A 20318-nucleotide genomic window follows, 5' to 3' on the forward strand; every position below is an offset into this window, starting at 1 on the left:
ATGTCAGAAATCCGGGGGATGGAACACCTTACTGTCATGGTCCATGATGACATGGCTAAATTCAATGCGGTTTGGGCTGAATGAGATCTTTATCACTCAGGACTGAGCTGAATCCTGGAGTTTTCCCCCTAGGTATATTTCATTGTTTTCCTTCCACCCCTCACATTTCCCTGTGATCTCAAGTGCCTTGTATTATCTTATTGACAGAGTTGATATTGTACTGCTCTAAACATGGGGACACCGTCCCTTACTTTGCAATGTTGTTTTTTATCTCTATCTGTCTTTATTCATTGTAACCTTCTTTTCTAAATAAAAATTATAATTAAAAAAAAAAAAAAAAAATGGATGTAGTTGACAGATGGCTGTAGATAAGCAGGTACAGCTATTGGAGGATTTGTATTGGCTCTGTGTATCACCTGAGGCCAGTCACTCCATTGGGTATACATGACAGTTTACAACCACTTTTAAGTCAAAGTGTGGGAAATCTGAAACTTCTTCATTGCAGTGGGGCTGCACCCGCAAGGGTTAACTGCTTGTTTAGAGGGGATCCCCTACTTGAACCTCCGCTCCCCTGGCAGATGGCACTCCCCTATTCTTCAGTAGTGGACTGTCCCTCAGCATCCACATATCCAATACAAGGGTTTTTGATGTCAACTGAGACCCCCTGGAGCATGGGGAGAGGACGCTGTGGGGACCAGTCTAGGTAAATCTGCTTTTCTATGCCACATAGACATATACAAGCAGTTAATCCTTGCAATGCAGGCCCAGCCCCACTGCAGGGGAGAATTTTCAAGTTTTCTGGAGTTCAGCTTTAAAACAATTCTGCACATTTAATTCCGCAAAATTGCGCACGTACCTCTACGTTGCATTACTACATCTTCAGTAACTTTCCGAAGGCCAGAATTAATACGGGACTGTATATAGTTGTATGGAGCATGTCGGTGTCCCTGGGTTTGCAGTTGCTGCTTAGCAGCTATTAATCGATTATGTAAAGACTCTTTCTGCTTCTCCAGCTCCCGCACATTCTCCTGCAGTTGTTCAATCATCTCTTCAAGCTCCACATCCTTTCCAGATCTTCTTGAAACTCCAGTCCCTTGCTCTGCTTTCTTTTTGTCCTGTACCAGGCGTATTAACTTGGTGGCCATCCTAGAACAAGAATAGTAACAATACATATCTTACAATTACAAACAATAAACAGAATATAATGTGCTAAGTGCCAAAACAGGTGCAATTAATTGGCATAAAGTACAATATATCAATAATAAAGTGAAACTGTGCTAAAAACACCTCTGTATACCTTCATTAGTCTGAGACCTTGATTCAGAGATTTCAAGAAAAAGGATATAAGACTGAGAATATTCTACATGAACAAGATGAGGTGTTGAAAATGGATAGGGAGTCGCTAGTCAGTGAAGGGCAAACTAGAAAGAAGCAGAATTATTCCAAATATGGGGTACTACTTGACTTCAATGTTCAATACAAACAAGTGGAAAAGATCTTCAAAAAACATTGGGGTATATTGTTAAAAGATAGGATCTTAGGTCCACATCTCCCCGTGACGCCCAAGTTTATATATAAAAAAGCACCCACGCTGAAGGACAGATTAGCCCCAGGGGCAATTGGTACTCCAGTTGTTATTAATAATACCCTTTTCCCGTTTTTAAAGGGTTTTTATGCCTGCTGGAAGTGTTCGACCTGCAGGCATAGTAGAGTGAACTTGAAAAGAGTTCACAGCTACCAGCACTGGAACAAGTTACCCCATGAAAGATCTCATTATGTGCTCAACTGTGGGGGTCATATACATGCTGGAGTGTGGCTGCAGCCTCCAGTATGTTGGTCGTACCTCCAGGGCCCTGCAGGTCCATTTAAGGGAACACGTTAAGAACATTAAAAAAAGGAACGCTATCTCACAACGTATCTAAACATTTTATATATGTTCATCAACGAGATCCCAGTTCCCTTAAATTTTGGGGTATAGAAAAAGTCACAAATCATTGGCGTGGTGGCAATTATATCAGAGTTTTGAGTAAAAGGGAAACAGTTTGGATATATGGAACAAAGGTCCTCGCGCCGCAAGGAATAAACATTGAGGTAGATGATAATTGTTTCATCAGTGATAGATGATTAAGTTTTGCCTTTTATGTACTTAGCCCATTGATTAATTTTATATGTGTGCACTGTATCTAGTGATTTATTCACTGATTTACCTTTTACCTAATTAAGCCCCCGTTCACATAGGGGCGACGCTACTTCGCACCGCGACCTCCGAGGTTGTGGTGCGAGTAGCGTGCCGCGACCTCGGAGCGGCCGCCACGGACTTCATAACATTGAAGTCTATGGCGGTCGCCTCCTGGTCGCCCCAAAGAAGCTCCGGACCCTTTTTCTAAGTCGGAGCGACTTGTGTCGCTCCTATTAGAACGGGTCCGCAGCTTCCCTATGGGAGGCGACCTGTGAGGCGACCAGGTCGCCTCACAGGTCGCCTTAGTGTGAACGGGGGCTTACGCGCTGTACCTTTTATTATTTAATTTTTACTTTGCAGTGGTAAGCACAGTAGGTATAGCTGCTGAATTGCACGTTAAATTTTATTTATAGCTTGAGCTGATTTATCACTATTTACACAATAAACAGAATATGTTAGTTTCAGAAATATATTTCTTCAGTATAATGGACTAGAATAAAAAAATAAATAATAATTAGTTTAATCACACAAAAGGGGTTTTATTTTATAAACATAAAATGGAAAAACTGGTCTGGGAATAAAAAACAAAAAAAAAAACACTCGTGTTCAATATTTTTTTTTTTTTTTTGTAAGTGAGGGGTGAGACAGTTATGCCTTATGCCACTAATAGAAGATGCATTTACCTACCTGACATTAGTTGAGGTAGGTAAATTACCCATTTTTTTAAAAAAACTGCTCTTGAATCAATGCTGTAATTCTAGCAATCTCTCCCTGCCCAAAAGAGGGGTCAGGATAAAAATAAAACCTTGAACTAGTATTTTTCATAAATATTATCTCAGGATTCAGGTCATCATAATGCTAATGACACTTTTTAAACAAATGTCTGTTTTCATTACATACCCTAGATTAGTTTTAATGTCATCATTATTGAGTATCTGTGCTTTTCTAAGCAATGCAGCGTGGTTATGGCTGGTGGGAGGGGTCTACAGAGTGCTGTTCATACTTCCTGATAACATAGGTCGGAGCACCCTGCCTCAGTACGATTCTAAAAAGCCCTTAAAGGGGCTGTAAAGGCAGAAGGTTTTTACCTTAATGCATTCTATGCATTTAGATAAAATGCCTCCTGTGTGTAGCAGCTGCCCCAGCATCCCCTAATACTTATCTGATCCCCATCTCTATTTAGCAATGTCCACGAGTCCCTTGGCCATCTGGGATTTTCCCTCCTGATTGGCTGAGAGGGAATCCTCTCTCTCTCTGCCTCAGCAAATCAGTTATGTGAAAAAGCAGTGCTTAGAGAATTTAACCCAACCCAACTCCAAAACAGAGGGGCGGGGACTACGTCTGTCGATGAGCTAAGAGAAAAGGATTTTACGGTAAGATTTTACAAAAATCCATTTTTCTCTAGCGCTCATCGACAGACGTAGTCCTCGGTGATACACCACCTTCGGGACGTCCCAGAGCAGTATCACAACTGAGGGGTGGGAAAATGGAAATCAAATCCCAATCTAGAAGGCCCAACCGGTGCCAACTAGAAGTTTACAATGCTCATCCTTAATGATGAGACTCAACCAAAAAAAGAGAAAACAATTTTTTTTTTTTTTTTCAAACAGAAAAAAGCCCTCGAGGTAGACCACCGGTCTCCTCAAATTGCGGCCTGCAAAACCTTGCGGCCAAATGAGGCATCCGCCGATGCCGTCACATCAATTTTATAGAATTTTGTAAAGGTATGTACCGACGACCAGGTGGCCGCCTTACATACCTGGACCACTGACGCCTGATGGCGAAAGGCCCAGGAAGTACTGAGCGCTCGAGTGGAGTGCGCCCTAACAGGGAACGGAGGACTCTGACCCTTAATAGAATAAGCCTGTACCACCGTTTGTCTAATCCATTTGGCAATGGTCGCGGCAGATGCAGGCAAACCCTTTCTGGGGCCATCCGTGATCACAAAAAGTGAATCCGTCTTACGGAATGATTCCGTAGCTTTCAGGTATACCCTGATTGCCCGAACCACATCTAAGGAATGCAACGCATGTTCCCGATGATGCTTGGGCTGAGGACACAAGGAAGGTAGTACAATATCTTCATTCAGATGAAAATCTGAAACCACCTTGGGAAGAAAAGATGGCTTAGGATGAAGTACTACCTTATCCCTATGAATCACTAGGTATGGTGACTGGCATGATAATGCAGCCAGTTCTGACACCCTGCGAGCAGAAGTAATAGCCACCAAGAAGGCCACCTTCTGGGATAGAGTAAGCAAGGGAATCTCCCTGATGTTTTCAAAGGGAGGTTTCTGTAGAACCGACAAAACCAAATTAAGATCCCAGGGCGGTAAGGGCGCGCGGACTGGAGGAGCCAGGTGCCGCACCCCCTGGATGAAATTCCGCACCAAGGATTTGGTAGCTAAAGGCTTCTGAAAGAAGATTGCTAATGCTGAAACTTGACCCTTGATGGTGCTCAAGGCTAGCTTCTGCTCAACCCCTTGTTGCAAAAAGGCCAATATTCGAGTCACCGAATAGGTACGTGGAGGAAATCCTAAAGATTCGCACCACGCAATATAAGTCTTCCATGTGTGATAATAGACTTTGCTGGAAGTCGTTTTCCTTGCTTTAATAAGGGTAGGAATGACTGAAGTAGACAAACCTCTGTCCTTCAGTACTTGGGTCTCAATGGCCAGGCCATTAAAACCAGCGACTGTAAAGCACGAAGGTAAATTGGTCCTTGAGACCACAGACACTCCCTGAGACGAAGTTCCCACGGAACGTCTGCGACTAACATGTCCAAGTCGGCCAGGCCGGCTTGAGGAGGCCAGCCTAGAATTTCTAGGACCACTGGCGCTGATTGGATCTGAACCAGGCGTCCCTAGAGCTATCTGGCCCCGACCATCCGAGAAAGTCTGGTCGTTTTCTGTTCCCACACATTTATCAGATACCTGATAGTTATCAGGAAAGGTGATCTTTTCTGGTTGAACCTCAGGGACCGAAGTCACCCGACTAGAGGCTACTTGGCCTATCTGGTCAACCAGATCCGATTCCTGTGAGGTATCGGGACTAATCTTAGGAAAAGGTAAAGGAAAAGATCTTTTCAGGGAACGGTAACTACCGCTTCCTGTGGTACTTAAATGTTGGAAGGGAAGAATCGCACCGGTAGTAGTGGTTGATGCTCGATCTAATGTCCTGAATACCGGTGAAAACGTCCCCCCACCCTGAAACCGGGTGGGGGTGCACCTTCAGGCTGTGTACTCCTTTGCTTCGGGTTTGGCTGGGTTGGTCCCCTTCTTGAACCCTCCTGGAGGAGTCTTGCCTTTCCCGCTAGTACCAGCCGGGCGCCCTTTATGGGCGGTAAAGAAAGGTCCTCGCTTGTTGCGAGGTCCCTTAGCTTTTGCAGCCTGTGGCAAAAAAGTGCTCTTGCCCCCAGTGGCATCCTTAATGATTTCATCTAGGTTGGCTCCAAATAGACGATTCCCCTGAAAAGGGAGATTGGTCAAGGTCTTTTTGGAACCTAGGTCAGCTGACCAGCATTTTAACCACAGCACACGTCTGAGGATCACTGCTAACTTAGATGCATGCCCTAATAGGGGAGTAGTGTCCAAGGCTGCGTCACAGATAAACCGTAGCCCTTGTATGATCTGTTCCATCAAATCAGATGTCTCCTGGGGAATATCTTTTCCCCTAAGATCTTGGCGTACCATTTTCGCCCATTCCGTAAGTGTCTGGGAAACTAGACCAATAACGATTACTGGTCTAAATGCTGACCCTATCAGAGAAAAGATAGTGCGGGACTCTGCTTCTATCTTTCGATCCACCGGATCCTTAAAGGACGAAGTGTCCTCCACTGGAATAACCGTGGCTTTATTCAGCCTGGAAATAGGCGGATCCACGACTGGTGGTACCGTCCATTTCTTAATGATGGATTCCTCAAACGGATAGCGTCTAGCAATACGCTTGGAAATAGTAAAGGTACGTTTAGAATGCTCCCATTCTCCTTTAATCTGATTACCAAAACATTTAGGTACAGGAAAAGCCTTCGCCGTCTTGATGGGCTTATTAGTCCCAAAAGGCCTCTCTGTTTCAGTTGCCTCTGCCGGTAAAGCCTCAAGTTTTAAGGTTTCTTGCACTGCCACAACTAGTGCGTCCACCAATGCTTCTTCCTGAATTATAGCAAGAGAAGAAGTGTCCTCCTCACTGTCTGAGGGGGCTTTACCTGGGATAACAGCCCTTGCAGAGGAACCTGCAACTGCCGTGACCATCTCTGAATCTGAGTCAGAGGTGTCAGATGGTATAGGGGTAGGCGGGGGTCGCTTCCTTGACCCCCGTCCCTGACAGGCCGCCTCCACCCGAGCCACCATAGACTCCAAAATTGCTGTAAATGACTCTATACTCTGTGCACCGGCGGGTCCCGAGGCCCCCTCGAGGGAAACAGGTGGGGGAATATGTGTGGCAGGGTCCATAATAACTCCAGTTACTTCCTGGATAATATAATTCAAAAGTAAAGAAAAAACTTTTTTTTTTTTTTTTTTTCTGACCCCCAGCGCCACAAAAAAGCCCCTTAGAGTTACCTGCTTAGGGATCCCTATCGATCGAGAGAGAGAGAGATAGACCCCCAGGCTCACCACTTGATGCTCAGAGTTAAACTGCAACAGCTTACAGCGCTGTCTTGACAAACAGGAAGTCTTTTGGCTGGCTGCCCAGGAAGAAAGGAGGCGGCTCCGCCCCTCTGCACGTCTTCCGGCGCCTCCCCCAAGCTCCACGAGGTGTAGGATCACCTCAAACATGGCCGCCCCCATGCTGGAGACACGAGGCTACGCCAAAATGGCGGCTCGTGCGATCCAGCAAAAAAAAATGGCGGCGGCCTAAACTGAATAGCGGTGTGCTGCAGGGCACACAACACTCTCTCTGCATGGGGATATGGCGTGGTTGGCGGTACCGGCCCTGGCGGACCGCGTGGCCGTTCGGGAGGCCTGCTAATAGCTGGAGATCTGATTTGGAAGGCAGTCTACATGTCCGTGGCTTCTGACTGGTAGGTAGCTTATACTTAACCCATAAGATTCCCAGAATGCCACAGATTACATATTTAAAACATGTATACAATAGATTGTTAGCTCCCAAGCCAAGCCTCCTGGCTTTTGCACACATAAATCACACTCAAAGTAGGAGGATTTGCGACATGTTATAGGATAGAAAGGACTCTTTCTTACCATACAGAGAGGGGCCCGCGTTCACCACAAAACCCGTCAGGGAAAAAGGGGGAACATACTACTCACCATACCGGAACCAGGCGGGCACCAACTCCTGACAGTACCCCTCTCCACCGGGGCGGGAGGGCTGTCGATCGATACGGACGCCGTGACTCATGGTCTTTGGCGTTTCGGCGAGACGTTTAACTCGCGTGGACAGTCCTTTAATGGGACTTTGTCGCGGCCGACCCAGCGCGGAGCTATGGCCTGCACGCGCTCGTAGGCTGAACTGGGGTGACCACCGGATCTCAACATCCAGCCCGTCGCCCAGTTCAGCTTTCTTGCTTGAAGATCTCACAGGAACACTGGAGAAAAAAGCTGTCTAAAAAAATCCTTTAAGAAAAAATTCTTGCCAGGACCTAAGATCCCAGCAAGGTGTCTAGGTCCTTACTCCTAACTAGACAGAAAATAACTGATTTGCTGAGGCAGAGAGAGAGAGGATATACCCTCTGGGACTGCCCCTAGGGTGTGGCCAGAGCTTTTTAATTTCCTGTCTAGTCCTGCTCCTGCGGAGGTAACATAACCCGAAGGTGGTGTATCACCGAGGACTACGTCTGTCGATGAGCGCTAGAGAAACATTGATTGGTAGTTTTGACTCTTCCTCTGTCCAGGTTCCCTGGGCACAGAGCTTTCCAAGCACCCTGCCCAGCTGACAGGCTGGCGTCCGTGGTCACCACCATCCAAACCAACGGCAGGAAAGACTTGCCCTGGCATAGTGCTGGCGACTGAAGCCACCACAACAAAGCAGAATTTGTGTTGTGGCTCAACCAAATCAAATTGTCCAAGGACTTCCGATCCTTGTTCCATTTGACAAGAATCTCCCTTTTTAAAAGTCTTGTGTGGAACTGAGCAAATGGAACCACCTCAAAAGGTTGATACCATCAAACCCAAGGCCCACATGCAAATCCTCAGAGAGGACAGATTGTTTGCCAACAGCAACCAAATCTCCCCCTGCAACTTCTGCAGCTTGTCCAGGGAAAGTAAGACCCTCGCCAAAGCAGAATCCAGAGTCAGGCCCAGATAATCCAGTCTCAATGAAGGTATCAGGGCAGATTTCCAAAAATAATTGATATTCCACCCGAACTCTTGCAGGATTCTGACAGTGATCAACAGATCACCCAACGGGGCTGAATGAGAGTCCGCTCTCAAGAGGAGATTGTCCAGATACCCCAGTACCACAATTCCTCATTGGCGCAACAATGTCAAAACCAGGGCCAGTACCTTGGTAAAAACCCTGAGGGCGGAGACGAGACCAAAAGGTAACGCCACAAATTGATAATGCTCCTCTGCTATGGCAAAGCGAAGAAACCGCTGATGTCCAGTGTAGATAGGGATGTGTAGATATGCGTCCTTGATATCTATGGAGCCCAACCTGGTGTAGGGACATCACCACTGTGCGGATAGATTCCATCCTGAAATATCTGTACCCGCATAAAGCAGTTCAGAGCCTTGAGATCCAGGATTGGACACACCTTGCCCTCTTTCCTGGGCACAGTAAACAGGTTTGAATAAAACCCTTGAAAGCGTTCCCAAGAAGGAACCGGCACACTCACCCTTTGTGCAAGCAGATCTTGTACCGCCTCTCATAGATCCCTTAACCGGTCTGGAGATCGATGAAGATTGGACAGGAAAAACCTGTCCTTCGGTCAAGACCGCTATTCGATCTTGTACCTCGATTGGATACATTTGTGAACCCGTTTGTCCTAAATCAAGGAAGTCCATGGTTTCGGAAAAAGAAGCAAAGACGTCCCCCCAGAAACGGGTGAGGGCACCCCTTCATGCAGATGAGGATTTGTCTGCAGAACTGGACTGGCCGGTCTTTGATTTACCTGACCATGGTTTCTTGTAACCCCCCGAAGACCTGAACGGCTTTCATTTTCTTGCGACCCTGAAGTACGAAAAAGCCGCCTATGAGCAGTGAAGGAAGGAGCCCGTCTATGACGTGGTGCCTTGCCCCCTGAGGATTGAGGGAGAAGAGTACTCTTCCCACTCGTAAGACATTTGATCAGTTCATCCAGAGAGGATCCAAACAACCTCTCTCCCATAAAGGGGAGATCAGTCAAGGTCTGCTTGGAAGCCTGGTCCGCGGACCAGCTTTTTAACCATCCACCATGCGTCTAATGGCAATCCCCACTGCAGACAGCCTGGCCAATAGGGCGCGGGGGGGCGCATCCAAGGATGCATCACACATGAACACTAGGACTTGAGCTATCTGGTCCAGGAGTTCAATCAGCGCCGGGGGGGCTGTTCAGATTCTAAGTTCCCCTTGAGTAACTTCATCCACTCAGTGACCGTCTGTGACACAAGAATGTTCACAAAAGATAGGTTTTAATATGGCACCCACCAACACAAGTAGATGGAGGGGCAGAGACTATCCGTCTATCCACGGGGTCTGTAAAGGCCGGAGAGTCCTCCACCGGAAACACAGTAGACTTATTTAATCTGAAAACTGGGTGATCCACCTTTGGTGGCACGGTCCATCGAGTGGAAACCGCCTCCGCAAAGGGATAACAGCATTTAAAGCGCTTGGGCACCACTGTCATGTGCTTGATGCAACGCCATTGTTCATTTACAATATTGTCAAAAAGCTCCGGACAAGGAAACACCTTGCCTGACTTCTGGGCTTTGCAGGAGCCAAAAAACACCTGCGTATCTGAAGTTGTAGATTCATCTGCCATTTTTCAAGTTTCTCACACAGAAACTATGAGTGCTTCCACCAATGCACGTTCTCGTGCAATGCCTAAAGGGGACAGGTCCTCTTCACCATCAGAAATCGAGGACACCAATCTATCCGGATGGGGAGCGTCCACGGCGGCCATATCTGCCTCAGAATTGAGGATACCACCGATGGAGGTGAAGGCAGCGGACGTTTGCGGCTATCAATGCTTTTGAACACAAAATCTACCTTTGACACCAGGCTTCCAAGACTGCTTTAAATGCAGAAAGAGACTGCGACCCAGAGGGTCCTGCAGCCACACTGAGGGGGTCTGTAGGTGAAAGATTGTCTCCATTTTATACGGATTTAAAATAATGCAGTGTCACTTTAAAAAGATTCCAAAATTGTGATCCCACCGCCGCACTAGCTGTATCACAAATCTCAATCTAGTACAATCTGATAGCAGAGTGAGTTAGGAAAACCCACAGGAAACCCCAAAAACATTACCCAATTGCTCAGGAGGCTTGCTGGAATGTTCTATGAAGCAGAAAGTAAAAATGATCTGACACAAGAAATAGAAATGGAAAAAATGCCTGGGTCATTGCTAGATCAAATGTGCCATGCCTGCTGCCTGTCCAGCGATCTGGACTACAAGAAAATGGCCGCCCCATGCATTCCTTTGGGCAACTAACAGTAAACGGCTGCCCATACATTGTCAATGGAAAATAATGAGCACAATTCTACAGCAAAATGGTGGCCCCCACGATGCACCACATGGTCTCTCGGACCCTAGAGGGGGGGTCCCAGACAAGTGGCATCAGAAGGTCCTTAACAAAATACTCCACCAGGACAGTCACCCGTCCCCTGCAGGAACCCTGCAGGCCGCTGTAATACTGTATTACCACCCTAAGGTAGGAACCTACTAGGCGAAGGGGGGGAAAACTGGGGGGGTGGTATGTCCAAGAGGCCATGGGAACTGAGGGATCTCCTGAAAGGTCCGACCATTCCCAGGAGGGCCCCCACATCCACCCCAAGATAGCCAGAGGATTGGGGGACAGCTTTTCTCACCATACCATGGTACCAGGTGGGCGCCACTCCGAACAGACCACCTCCTACCAAGGGTGGAAGTGCTGCCAGCCAGGGGGTACACTGCGACTCAGGGTATTCCAGGTCGTCATGCCCCAGTGAGACGGTCCACTCACAGGCTCATCCCTATCCATCGGGGCTCTGCCATGGCGAGGCCCAGTGCTGTACTATAACCTGCTCACGCTCGCTGGCCAGGCTGGAAGACCTTAAGCATTAGATTATTTAGTCCGAAACCCAGCCGGCTGTTGCTTGTAGTTCTCCAGGAACTCTAAACTAGTAAATAAAAATTACATATGACAAAAATTTCCCTTTAAAATAGCTAAGACCAAAGTCCCAGCAGGGAACTAGGTCCTTTCCTAAACTAGGCAGAAACAAACTAAGGGCTGTAGCAGAGTGTATGGGGTTATGCCTACAGGGACAGCCCCATAGGCGTGGTAAAGCTTTGTTCTGCCTAGTGTCCTATTCATGATGGGAGGAACATAACCCAATGATATACTCAGATATGGAGCTTGGTCTGTCAATGAACGACAGAGAAATGTGAAAGCCTATGATATGATTATGAGTGAGGTAATCCTGTTTTGGCCAGCTGGAGCCCTCTATTTAATTTTTTAAAGGGCCCCCTTGTGTGGGCTGTGGAAATCTTTGCGAGATAAAGTTGCTTTCCTGGCTGGAGGAACATCGCTGATAGGTTGTAGGTCGATAGAGCTTTGAAACTGGTTTGCGTCTGGTGGTGAGAAAAATGTAAGGCGCTCGCCTTCAGGTGTGGCCACATGGACACTTCCACCAAATATTTAGCAAATAGAAGGAGCTTATTTACATCCACTTGGAGGTCACATATTTGCCTATAGCATTGCAGGATCAGGTGCTTATCAACATAGTAATAAGATATTGCACTATGATTGGGAAGGCAATTTTTTTTTTTTTTTATATATTTTGTCCCAACCGTGCAGCTAATATTTATACCCAAGGCCGATGGAATGGTGATGGAGCAAAGTGTAGTTAAGGCTTCCTCCATAAATTACTCTGGCAGGCATATTATACAGAGATTGTTTCGTCAAGAGCGATTCTCCAGAATATCTAGCTTCTCCTGGAGCAACTGGAGAGCATCATCATGGACGTAGACAGTGTTAGTTGCCTGCAGGAGCTTATCGCAGATCACCTGCAGATTAGCTCCTGGAGTGGCTTAATATTCAGTGTTAGCGGGAACCGCCTGGTTTCACCTCCTCTCCATGTGTTCATTGAGATGTTAATTAAAATTGCACTTTTCAAAAAGGGTGTACTTGTTTATGCTGAGCACTGTAGGTCCCCCCTGCCCTGAAAGTCCATTTTAAAGAAGCATTCTACAAAAAAATAAATAAATGAAAATGAAGGACAATAGTTTTTATGTTTTCCTTTCAAAATAAAATACATGTGAAGGTAATGAATGGAATAAAAAATAAAAAAAAAAGATCATAATGAAATAAACAAACTATTCAATTCTGCTGTCACCTGATTACTCGACCCCACTTTTTCTCCCGCAGCTTGGCAGGCTCGAAGCAGAGAATGCACAAGACTCTTGGCAGCTTCTGCTTGGGGCTGCAAGTAGGGTTACAGGGATGATTACAATTCCTGGACATGGATGTGGCAGCTGTATCCGGACTACATGTCAACAGGAATGCCATGCTTCAGCACAGCATTCTGTATCTCCAGTGTCAGAAAAAATTGACCACGAAGGCACATCAACTTCCAAGTGTAGCATGGTCAAATACAAACAGGACTCAGCCGTTTCCTAATAGGGCTGGCACGATAACCAAGTAATAAAGGTGTGTAGAATTGAATGTAGGGGATGCAGGCACCTTCTAATGGATTGAAGATGCATTAGTAACCAACATGTTAACCACTTGCCGCCCAAGGACGTCATATGACTTCCTGGACTTCAAATAAAAAAAAAAAATAATCGCCCCTGTCCCCGCACATAGGAACGAATGCATATGTACGTTGCACCTGCATATGTAAACAGGTTTCAAACCGCACATGTGAAGTATTGCTGCGAACATTAGAGTGAGTGCAAAGATCTCTTCTGTAACTCTACAGGTAACCTGTAACATTTTTTTAAAACGTTGCCTATGGAGATTTTTAAGTACCAAAGTTTGGCACCATTCTATGTGTGTGCACAATTTTAAAGAGTGACATGTTAGGTATCTATTTTGTAGCATTACAAAATCTTTCACATTAAACCAAAAAAAAATAAAAAAGTGGGCTAACTTTAGTGTCTTTTCTTTTGAAAGCATTTTTTCTCAAAAAAAAAGGAGGGAAGAATTTCTGTACAGTGTGACATACAAAGTTGCAACAACCACCATTTTATTTCCTAGAATTTCTGCAAAAAAAAAAAAAATATATTATATATATATACATACAGTTGGTACGGAAAGTATTCAGACCCCCTTAAATTTTTCACTCTTTGTTATATTGCAGCCATTTGCTAAAATCATTTAAGTTCATTCTTCTTCCTCATGAATGTACACATAGCACCCCATACTGACAGAAAAACACAGAATTGTTGACATTGTTGCAGATTTATTAAAAAAGAAAAACTGAAATATCACATGGTCCTAAGTATTCAGACCCTTTGCTCAGTATTTAGTAGAAGCCCCCTTTTGATCTAATACAGCCAGGAGTCTTTTTGGGAAAGATGCAACAAGTCTTTCACACCTGGATTTGGGGATCCTCTGCCATTCCTCCTTGCAGATCCTCTCCAGTTCTGTCAGGTTGGATGGTAAACGTTGGTGGACAGCCATTTTTAGGTCTCTCCAGAGATGCTCAATTGGGTTTAAGTCAGGGCTCTGGCTGGGCCATTCAAGAACAGTCACGGAGTTGTTGTGAAGCCACTCCTTCGTTATTTTAGCGGTGTGCTTAGGGTCATTGTCTTGTTGGAAGGTAAACCTTCGGCCCAGTCTGAGGTCCAGAGCACTCTGGAGAAGGTTTTTGTCCAGGATATCCCTGTACTTGGCCACATTCATCTTTCCCTCGATTGCAACCAGTCGTCCTGTCCCTGCAGCTGAAAAACACCCCCACAGCATGATGCTGCCACCACCATGCTTCACTGTTGGGACTGTATTGGACAGGTAATGAGCAGTGCCTGGTTTCCTCCACACATACCGCTTAGAATTAAGGCCAAAAAGTTCTATTTGGTCTCATCAGACCAGAGAATCTTATTTCTCACCATCTTGGAGTCCTTCAGGTGTTTTTTTAGCAAACTCCATGCGGGCTTTCATGTGTCTTACACTGAGGAGAGGCTTCCGTCGGGCCACTCTGCCATAAAGCCCCGACTGGTGGAGGGCTGCAGTGATGGTTGACTTTCTACAACTTTCTCCCATTTCCTGACTGCATCTCTGGAGCTCAGCCACAGTGATCTTTGGGTTCTTCTTTACCTCTTCTTTAGCTCTTCTCCCCCGATAGCTCAGTTTGGCCGGACGGCCAGCTCCAGGAAGGGTTCTGGTCGTCCCAAACGTCTTCCATTTGAGGATTATGGAGGCCACTGTGCTCTTAGGAACCTTAAGTGCAGCAGAAATCTTTATGTAACCTTGGCCAGATCTGTGCCTTGCCACAATTCTGTCTCTGAGCTCTTCAGGCAGTTCCTTTGACCTCATGATTCTCATTTGCTCTGACATGCATTGTGATCTGGAAGGTCTTATATAGACAGGTGTGTGGCTTTCCTAATCAAGTCCAATCAGTATAATCAAACACAGCTGGACTCAAATGAAGGTGTAGAACCATCTCAAGGATGATCAGAAGAAATGGAAAGCACCTGAGTTAAATATATGAGTGTCACGGCAAAGGGTCTGAATACTTAGGACCATGTGATATTTCAGTTTTTCTTTTTTAATAAATCTGCAACAATGTCAACAATTCTGTGTTTTTCTGTCAGTATGGGGTGCTATGTGTACATTCATGAGGAAGAAGAATGAACTTAAATGATTTTAGCAAATGGCTGCAATATAACAAAGAGTGAAAAATTTAAGGGGGTCTGAATACTTTCCGTACCCACTGTATATATATATAATATATATATATATATATATATATATATATATATATATATATATATATATATATATATAGTTTGGGGGTTGTGAGTAATTTTCTAGCAAAAAATAAAATAAAATTAGTTTTTTTTTTTTTTTTCATGTTGGAGAGGAGTGCCAGAATTGATTTGGGCTGGAAGTGGTTAACATACACTTTAGGTTGGATTAGCAGATAGGCACAACAATTTTCACAAAAGCATGCTTACCAATAAGTTAGCATATGACTGTTGAGTTCCATCACCAACACTTGAACAGTTACAGTATTAAATCTTTATAAGTTGTAGTGAAACCAGATCTTGCTTTTTTTTCTGAAAGAGCACATTGTTCCCTTGTATAAATTGCTTATCTATGTCCTTATACTACACAGGGAGAATACATGGGAAAAAAAGAATAACACATATATTTTTACTAGACTGGATCTACGTGCAAGGCAAGGCTTTGCTGGGATATTCAAAGCAAATTAAAAGATGGTTTAGCAGGTTTTTTTTTCTCTATAGAGGTTATGTTGTGATGTTATGCTCCGGTGTCACTTGTACATAATCCTTTTATCTTTATACAAACATAAATACATTTTTACAAGCATGTATGTGTTATAATCCTTAGTGTGCCACACATCTACCAGCCTAAAATGTAAGCCTTGCCAACAGACGTAGCACAGCAAGATTCTCTGTTGTGACTATTCACAACCCATCTGTGATCAATGCTAGGGCCTAGGGTGTTTGTGTAAAGCACGCAAGGGGCATTTTACCACTGTTATAGGCTCTACTTTTAAAATTCAAACACGGTCTTCACTTTTTTCTTTCATAATAAACTAAACCCATTAGGTGTTTAGTCAACAATGCAATTTTTACAACACTCATATTTTTGAAAAAAAAAATAAAATAAAAAAAGTTTGTGCATTGTGATTCAAATAAGCAATTGCAGTAAATACATAAAAGTATATTTTACACTTAAAGTGTAAACCAGAAAAAAGGGAATTTTTGACTTACCATAAAATCAATTTCTCTGATGTTCACAGCTCCTCATCTTCTTGACTATGTGGGTTAAGCTGCCCCCTACGGGAGTAGGACACTAGGCAGGAAAAAAACTTGACTATGCCTATGGGGCAGTCCCAGGGGGTATACTCCCACTCTCAGCTATAGGCACTCAGTTTTGTTACAAGCAGTGTCAGAAGAAAAAAAAAACGCAAACGCCATAGAGGGACGGGTGCTGTGTCCCTCAATGAGGATCAGAGAAATGGATTTTACGGTAAATTAAAAATCCCATTTTCACTTTCGTTCATTGACGGACAAAGCTCCTCCTCTTCTTGACTAGGTGGGATGTCCCAAAGCAGTGACAAACATGAGGGGTGGGAACAGCAAGAAAAAAAAATACTTAACAAGGCTAAACATAGCTAACCAGGTAACATGGAGCTCAACCACAAAACAACTGGAAAAAATTAAAACACCCTCAAAGAGGACCAAGTCCTCTAAACAGCATTCTGTAACACCTTGCAGCCGAAGGAAGCATCCGCAGATGCCAACACATCCACCTTATAAAACATTGTGAAAGTGTGCACAATCGACCAGGTCTGATCACGAAAGGCCCAGGAGGCATATAGAGCCCGAGTAGAGTGCACCTTAACAGGGAAAGGAGGGAACTGACCCTTAATGGAATAAGCCTAAACCACAGTCTGTCTGATCCATCTGGAAATGGTCGCAGCAGAAGCAGCCAACCCTTTGCGAGGTGCATTTGTGAGCACAAATAGTGAGTCAGACTTTCTAAAAGACCCTGGAGCGACCAGGTACACCCTTATTGCATGAACCATAACCAGGGAATGCAAGGCAATTTCCTTACGATGCTTAGGCCTGGGAAACAGGGAGGGCAACACAATGTCTTCATTCAAATGAAAATCAGAGACAACCTTTGGAAGGAACGATGGACAGGGTTGAAGAACCATCTTATCTCTGAACCACCAGGTAAGGCAACCGACAAGGCAACACCGCCAGCTCCAGTCCAGACCCCCTGAGCACAATCTATGACAAGGACGTCTCCTTACCCGGACAGACTGATATCCATGGTGACAACCGTCCAGTAAAGGGGGAGAGATAATTTTCCCTGTCGAAGTGCTAGAGAACAAAGCCACCTCTAAATACTAAAATGAAAGTAAAGATGAGTCAGCGCTATATTCATATACTAATATAATAATATACTAGTATATTCATATACTAATATAATGATGAGTGTCCCACTAAAGGGGAGGATAACTAAAAAGGGGAGGTACCCTTGAGAAAGTCACAAGGTGTGTGACACAATGTGTCGGGAGGAGCCGGGTGACGTCACTTCCGTGTCCACGGCCATGACCGGAAGTTTTACATTTACACACATCCCGCGAGTTGCGGTGAAATTTGTTCCCTTACTGAGATGTAAGTTGCTATTTTTTGTTTTAATAAATGATTTTATATACTGTGCAATGAGCCCCCTCTTATCATTTGTCTATATGATGGAATATCCTGCAAAAATCTGAGCAAATACTCATGGGGCCAATCCACAATGCTTTTGCTGTGTAAACAAGTCTGAACAGGAGATCAGGATATCTATCCCTCTGAGAGCCTGAGATTGGGAGTTGTCAGGAGACACACTCTGTCCATTACACCTGTTTATATTTTGTTAAAGGTGAGCGGCCATTTCTTATTAGTATCAGGATCCACTGTGAAATTGTACCACACTGACTATTACCTTGAAGTTGAGTGCACCTGGGGTCACTCATACCACGATCACGGAATCATTATTTTTTGGCATATTTGCACTACTAATGAAATGGACTGTTTTTAACACAGCACCTCTATATGTTATCACTTTTTTTTTTTTTTTTTAAATATGTTTTATTAAAGTTTTCTGCACATTAACAAGCATAGTAACCATTGAGACAATACATATTGAACATCAAAAAGGAAAACCAGTAGATCAACAGATCAACATGTCAACAGATTAGATACAGTTAACTACAGATCAAGCCTCATGACAAAGAACAGTGTTCAAGCAAGTAGTGCTTGAGGCGATGCAGGGAGGCCTGTAGCAGTGTTAGCCAACAACTTCATGTTGGGGGGGGGGGTATAGAGGGAAGTGGGTGGGCGGGGAGGGGGGTGTGACTCCACCGCATAGGATCTGTAGACCAATTGATTGGGTGGCATGGACTCTTAGCTTAAGAGACGTGGATGCAACTAGTGATGTTGAAAAGGCCATTGGAGAAAATGAGCTAGGCCTGGTGTCCCCCAGAAGAAGTAGCAAGTAGGGATGTCACATAAAGGAAGATCACAAAGTAATTGGGTTATCATCTCAGTGGACTATCAAGTGATAGAGTCATGCCAAAGGCAGTTATGTGGACCTAATATGGTGTAGAATCATACTATCAAAGCGTGTAGTAGAAGTTAGCAATGCTGTAGCTCAAAGGCCCGTTGATCTGTGGCATAAGGGATAGGATTCTTGGTCATCCACTAAGATTCCCATCGGATTGTGAGTGTAGGAAAGCATCCCATTTGCGGTTGAATTTAGTGTAATTGGGTGAGGAGGACAGGGATTTAAGATCAAGGGCTTCTCTGGCGTGCAGTTGGCGTAGGCCTGTAGTCACTTCAGACAGAGAGGGGGAAGTATTGTGAATCCAATTGGCCAAAATTGCCCTTCTTGCGATCATGAAACAAGTTGACAACCAAATTTTATGTGCTTGGAGCAAAAGACGTTGGTCCTTCGGCAAGGCGTTGAGGGGTTTGTCCAAGTTTCCGAACAGGACCAGGTATGGATCACGCAGAGGTTTCAACCCCGTGATGGAATATGCATAAGTTTCTACTGAGGACCAGAAGGCTTGGATGCGCGAGCATGACCAAAGTCTATGTGCGAGGGTAGGTTTGGGTGAAGAACATAGTGGGCGGTCTGTCGAGTGTTGATGTCGCTTAGTCCTGGGGTAAGGAACATAGCTGTGGTGCTATGATGAGCGAATGGGCGTTTGGGTCCGGGAAGTCTTTGTCCCAGGTGGTCGTGGTATAAGAAGATTTGCTTATAGAGGGGAGTGATAATAGAGATTTGTATATGTCCGAAATTTTATGGATTTCTTGATCCAGGAACTTGGTGGTAATGTTACTCCGGAACCGGTGCAATTTGTTGGGGCAATTCTTGACTACAAAACTAATAGCCTGCAAGATGCCCAATGCGTGACCTTTAGGTAAGTGAAAGCGTTCTGTGATCACCGAGATCGGTAAAGGATTGCCCGAGTCAGAGTCAAACAATTGAGCAAAATTGAGGAGATTCTTGGATTGCCAGTCTTGGAACGGGGGATAGCATTGCGCTTGGGGGAAAAGAGGATGACCACAGATGAGTAGATGACGTGACATAATAGGAGATGCTTGGGTTTTACGGAGTATTTCCCTCCAGGCAATGTTGGTGTCCCTGATGAGAACGTTGTGTCTCAAGTGTGGCGGTATGTCCCTGTGTCGACAGTGTAGAAGGGCGGTTAGGTCGTAGGGAGAGGAGAGGTGGGATTCAAGGTGAAAATTAGAGTATCTTGAAGTTTTGCCAATCCAATCCAGCCCCACTCTAAGCACACATGTCAAGTTGTATAGACGGGCGTTGGGAAGCGCCACTCCCCCCTCCCTCCTCAGCAGGTATAGTTTCTGAATCGCAGTACGTGGTCGTTTCCCTTGCCAGATAAAGGCGGAAACTGCTTTGGTCAATTTCTGCATGTCCTTATGTCTTATTAGTAGAGGTATTGTTTGAAGGGGATATAATAGCTTTGGGAAGGCCACCATCTTGTACAAGTGACACCTGCCAAACAGGGAGAGGGGAAGACCCCCCCACGCGTCCAAGGTCGAGACAATTTTGGTGATGGTGGGGGGAATGTTCAGGTGATAAATGGAGGAGGGAGTGCGACCTATTTTAATGCCCAGGTAGGTGATGGATGTTTTTGCTATTGAGAAGGGAGGTGAGAATGTCCAAGGGTTATGTTTAGTATGGCGAAGGGGTAGGAGTTCGCTTTTAGAAAAGTTAATTTTCTCCTCAGGAGTCATAGAGATCCTGTCTATAGTATTTACACTCTAGAATAGAGGTAAGTTGCTCACAGCGTTG

The 20318-nt window shown here is 44.9% G+C and overlaps 1 protein-coding gene across 3 annotated transcripts in view; it reads right to left on the minus strand.

Moving 5' to 3' along the window:
* RPGRIP1L (RPGRIP1 like) overlaps positions 1-20318 on the minus strand; it is a 478852-nt gene that overhangs the window by 399378 nt on the left and 59156 nt on the right. For all 3 annotated transcript variants that reach the window (XM_082269857.1, XM_082269856.1, XM_082269855.1), the window contains exon 4: positions 857-1146. In XM_082269857.1, the coding sequence (XP_082125983.1) occupies positions 857-1146 (290 nt within the window). The remainder of the gene's footprint in view (positions 1-856; positions 1147-20318) is intronic.

This window comes from Pelophylax lessonae (assembly GCF_965119305.1).
Source record: "Pelophylax lessonae genome assembly, chromosome: 10".
NCBI classification, from domain to species: domain Eukaryota; kingdom Metazoa; phylum Chordata; class Amphibia; order Anura; family Ranidae; genus Pelophylax; species Pelophylax lessonae.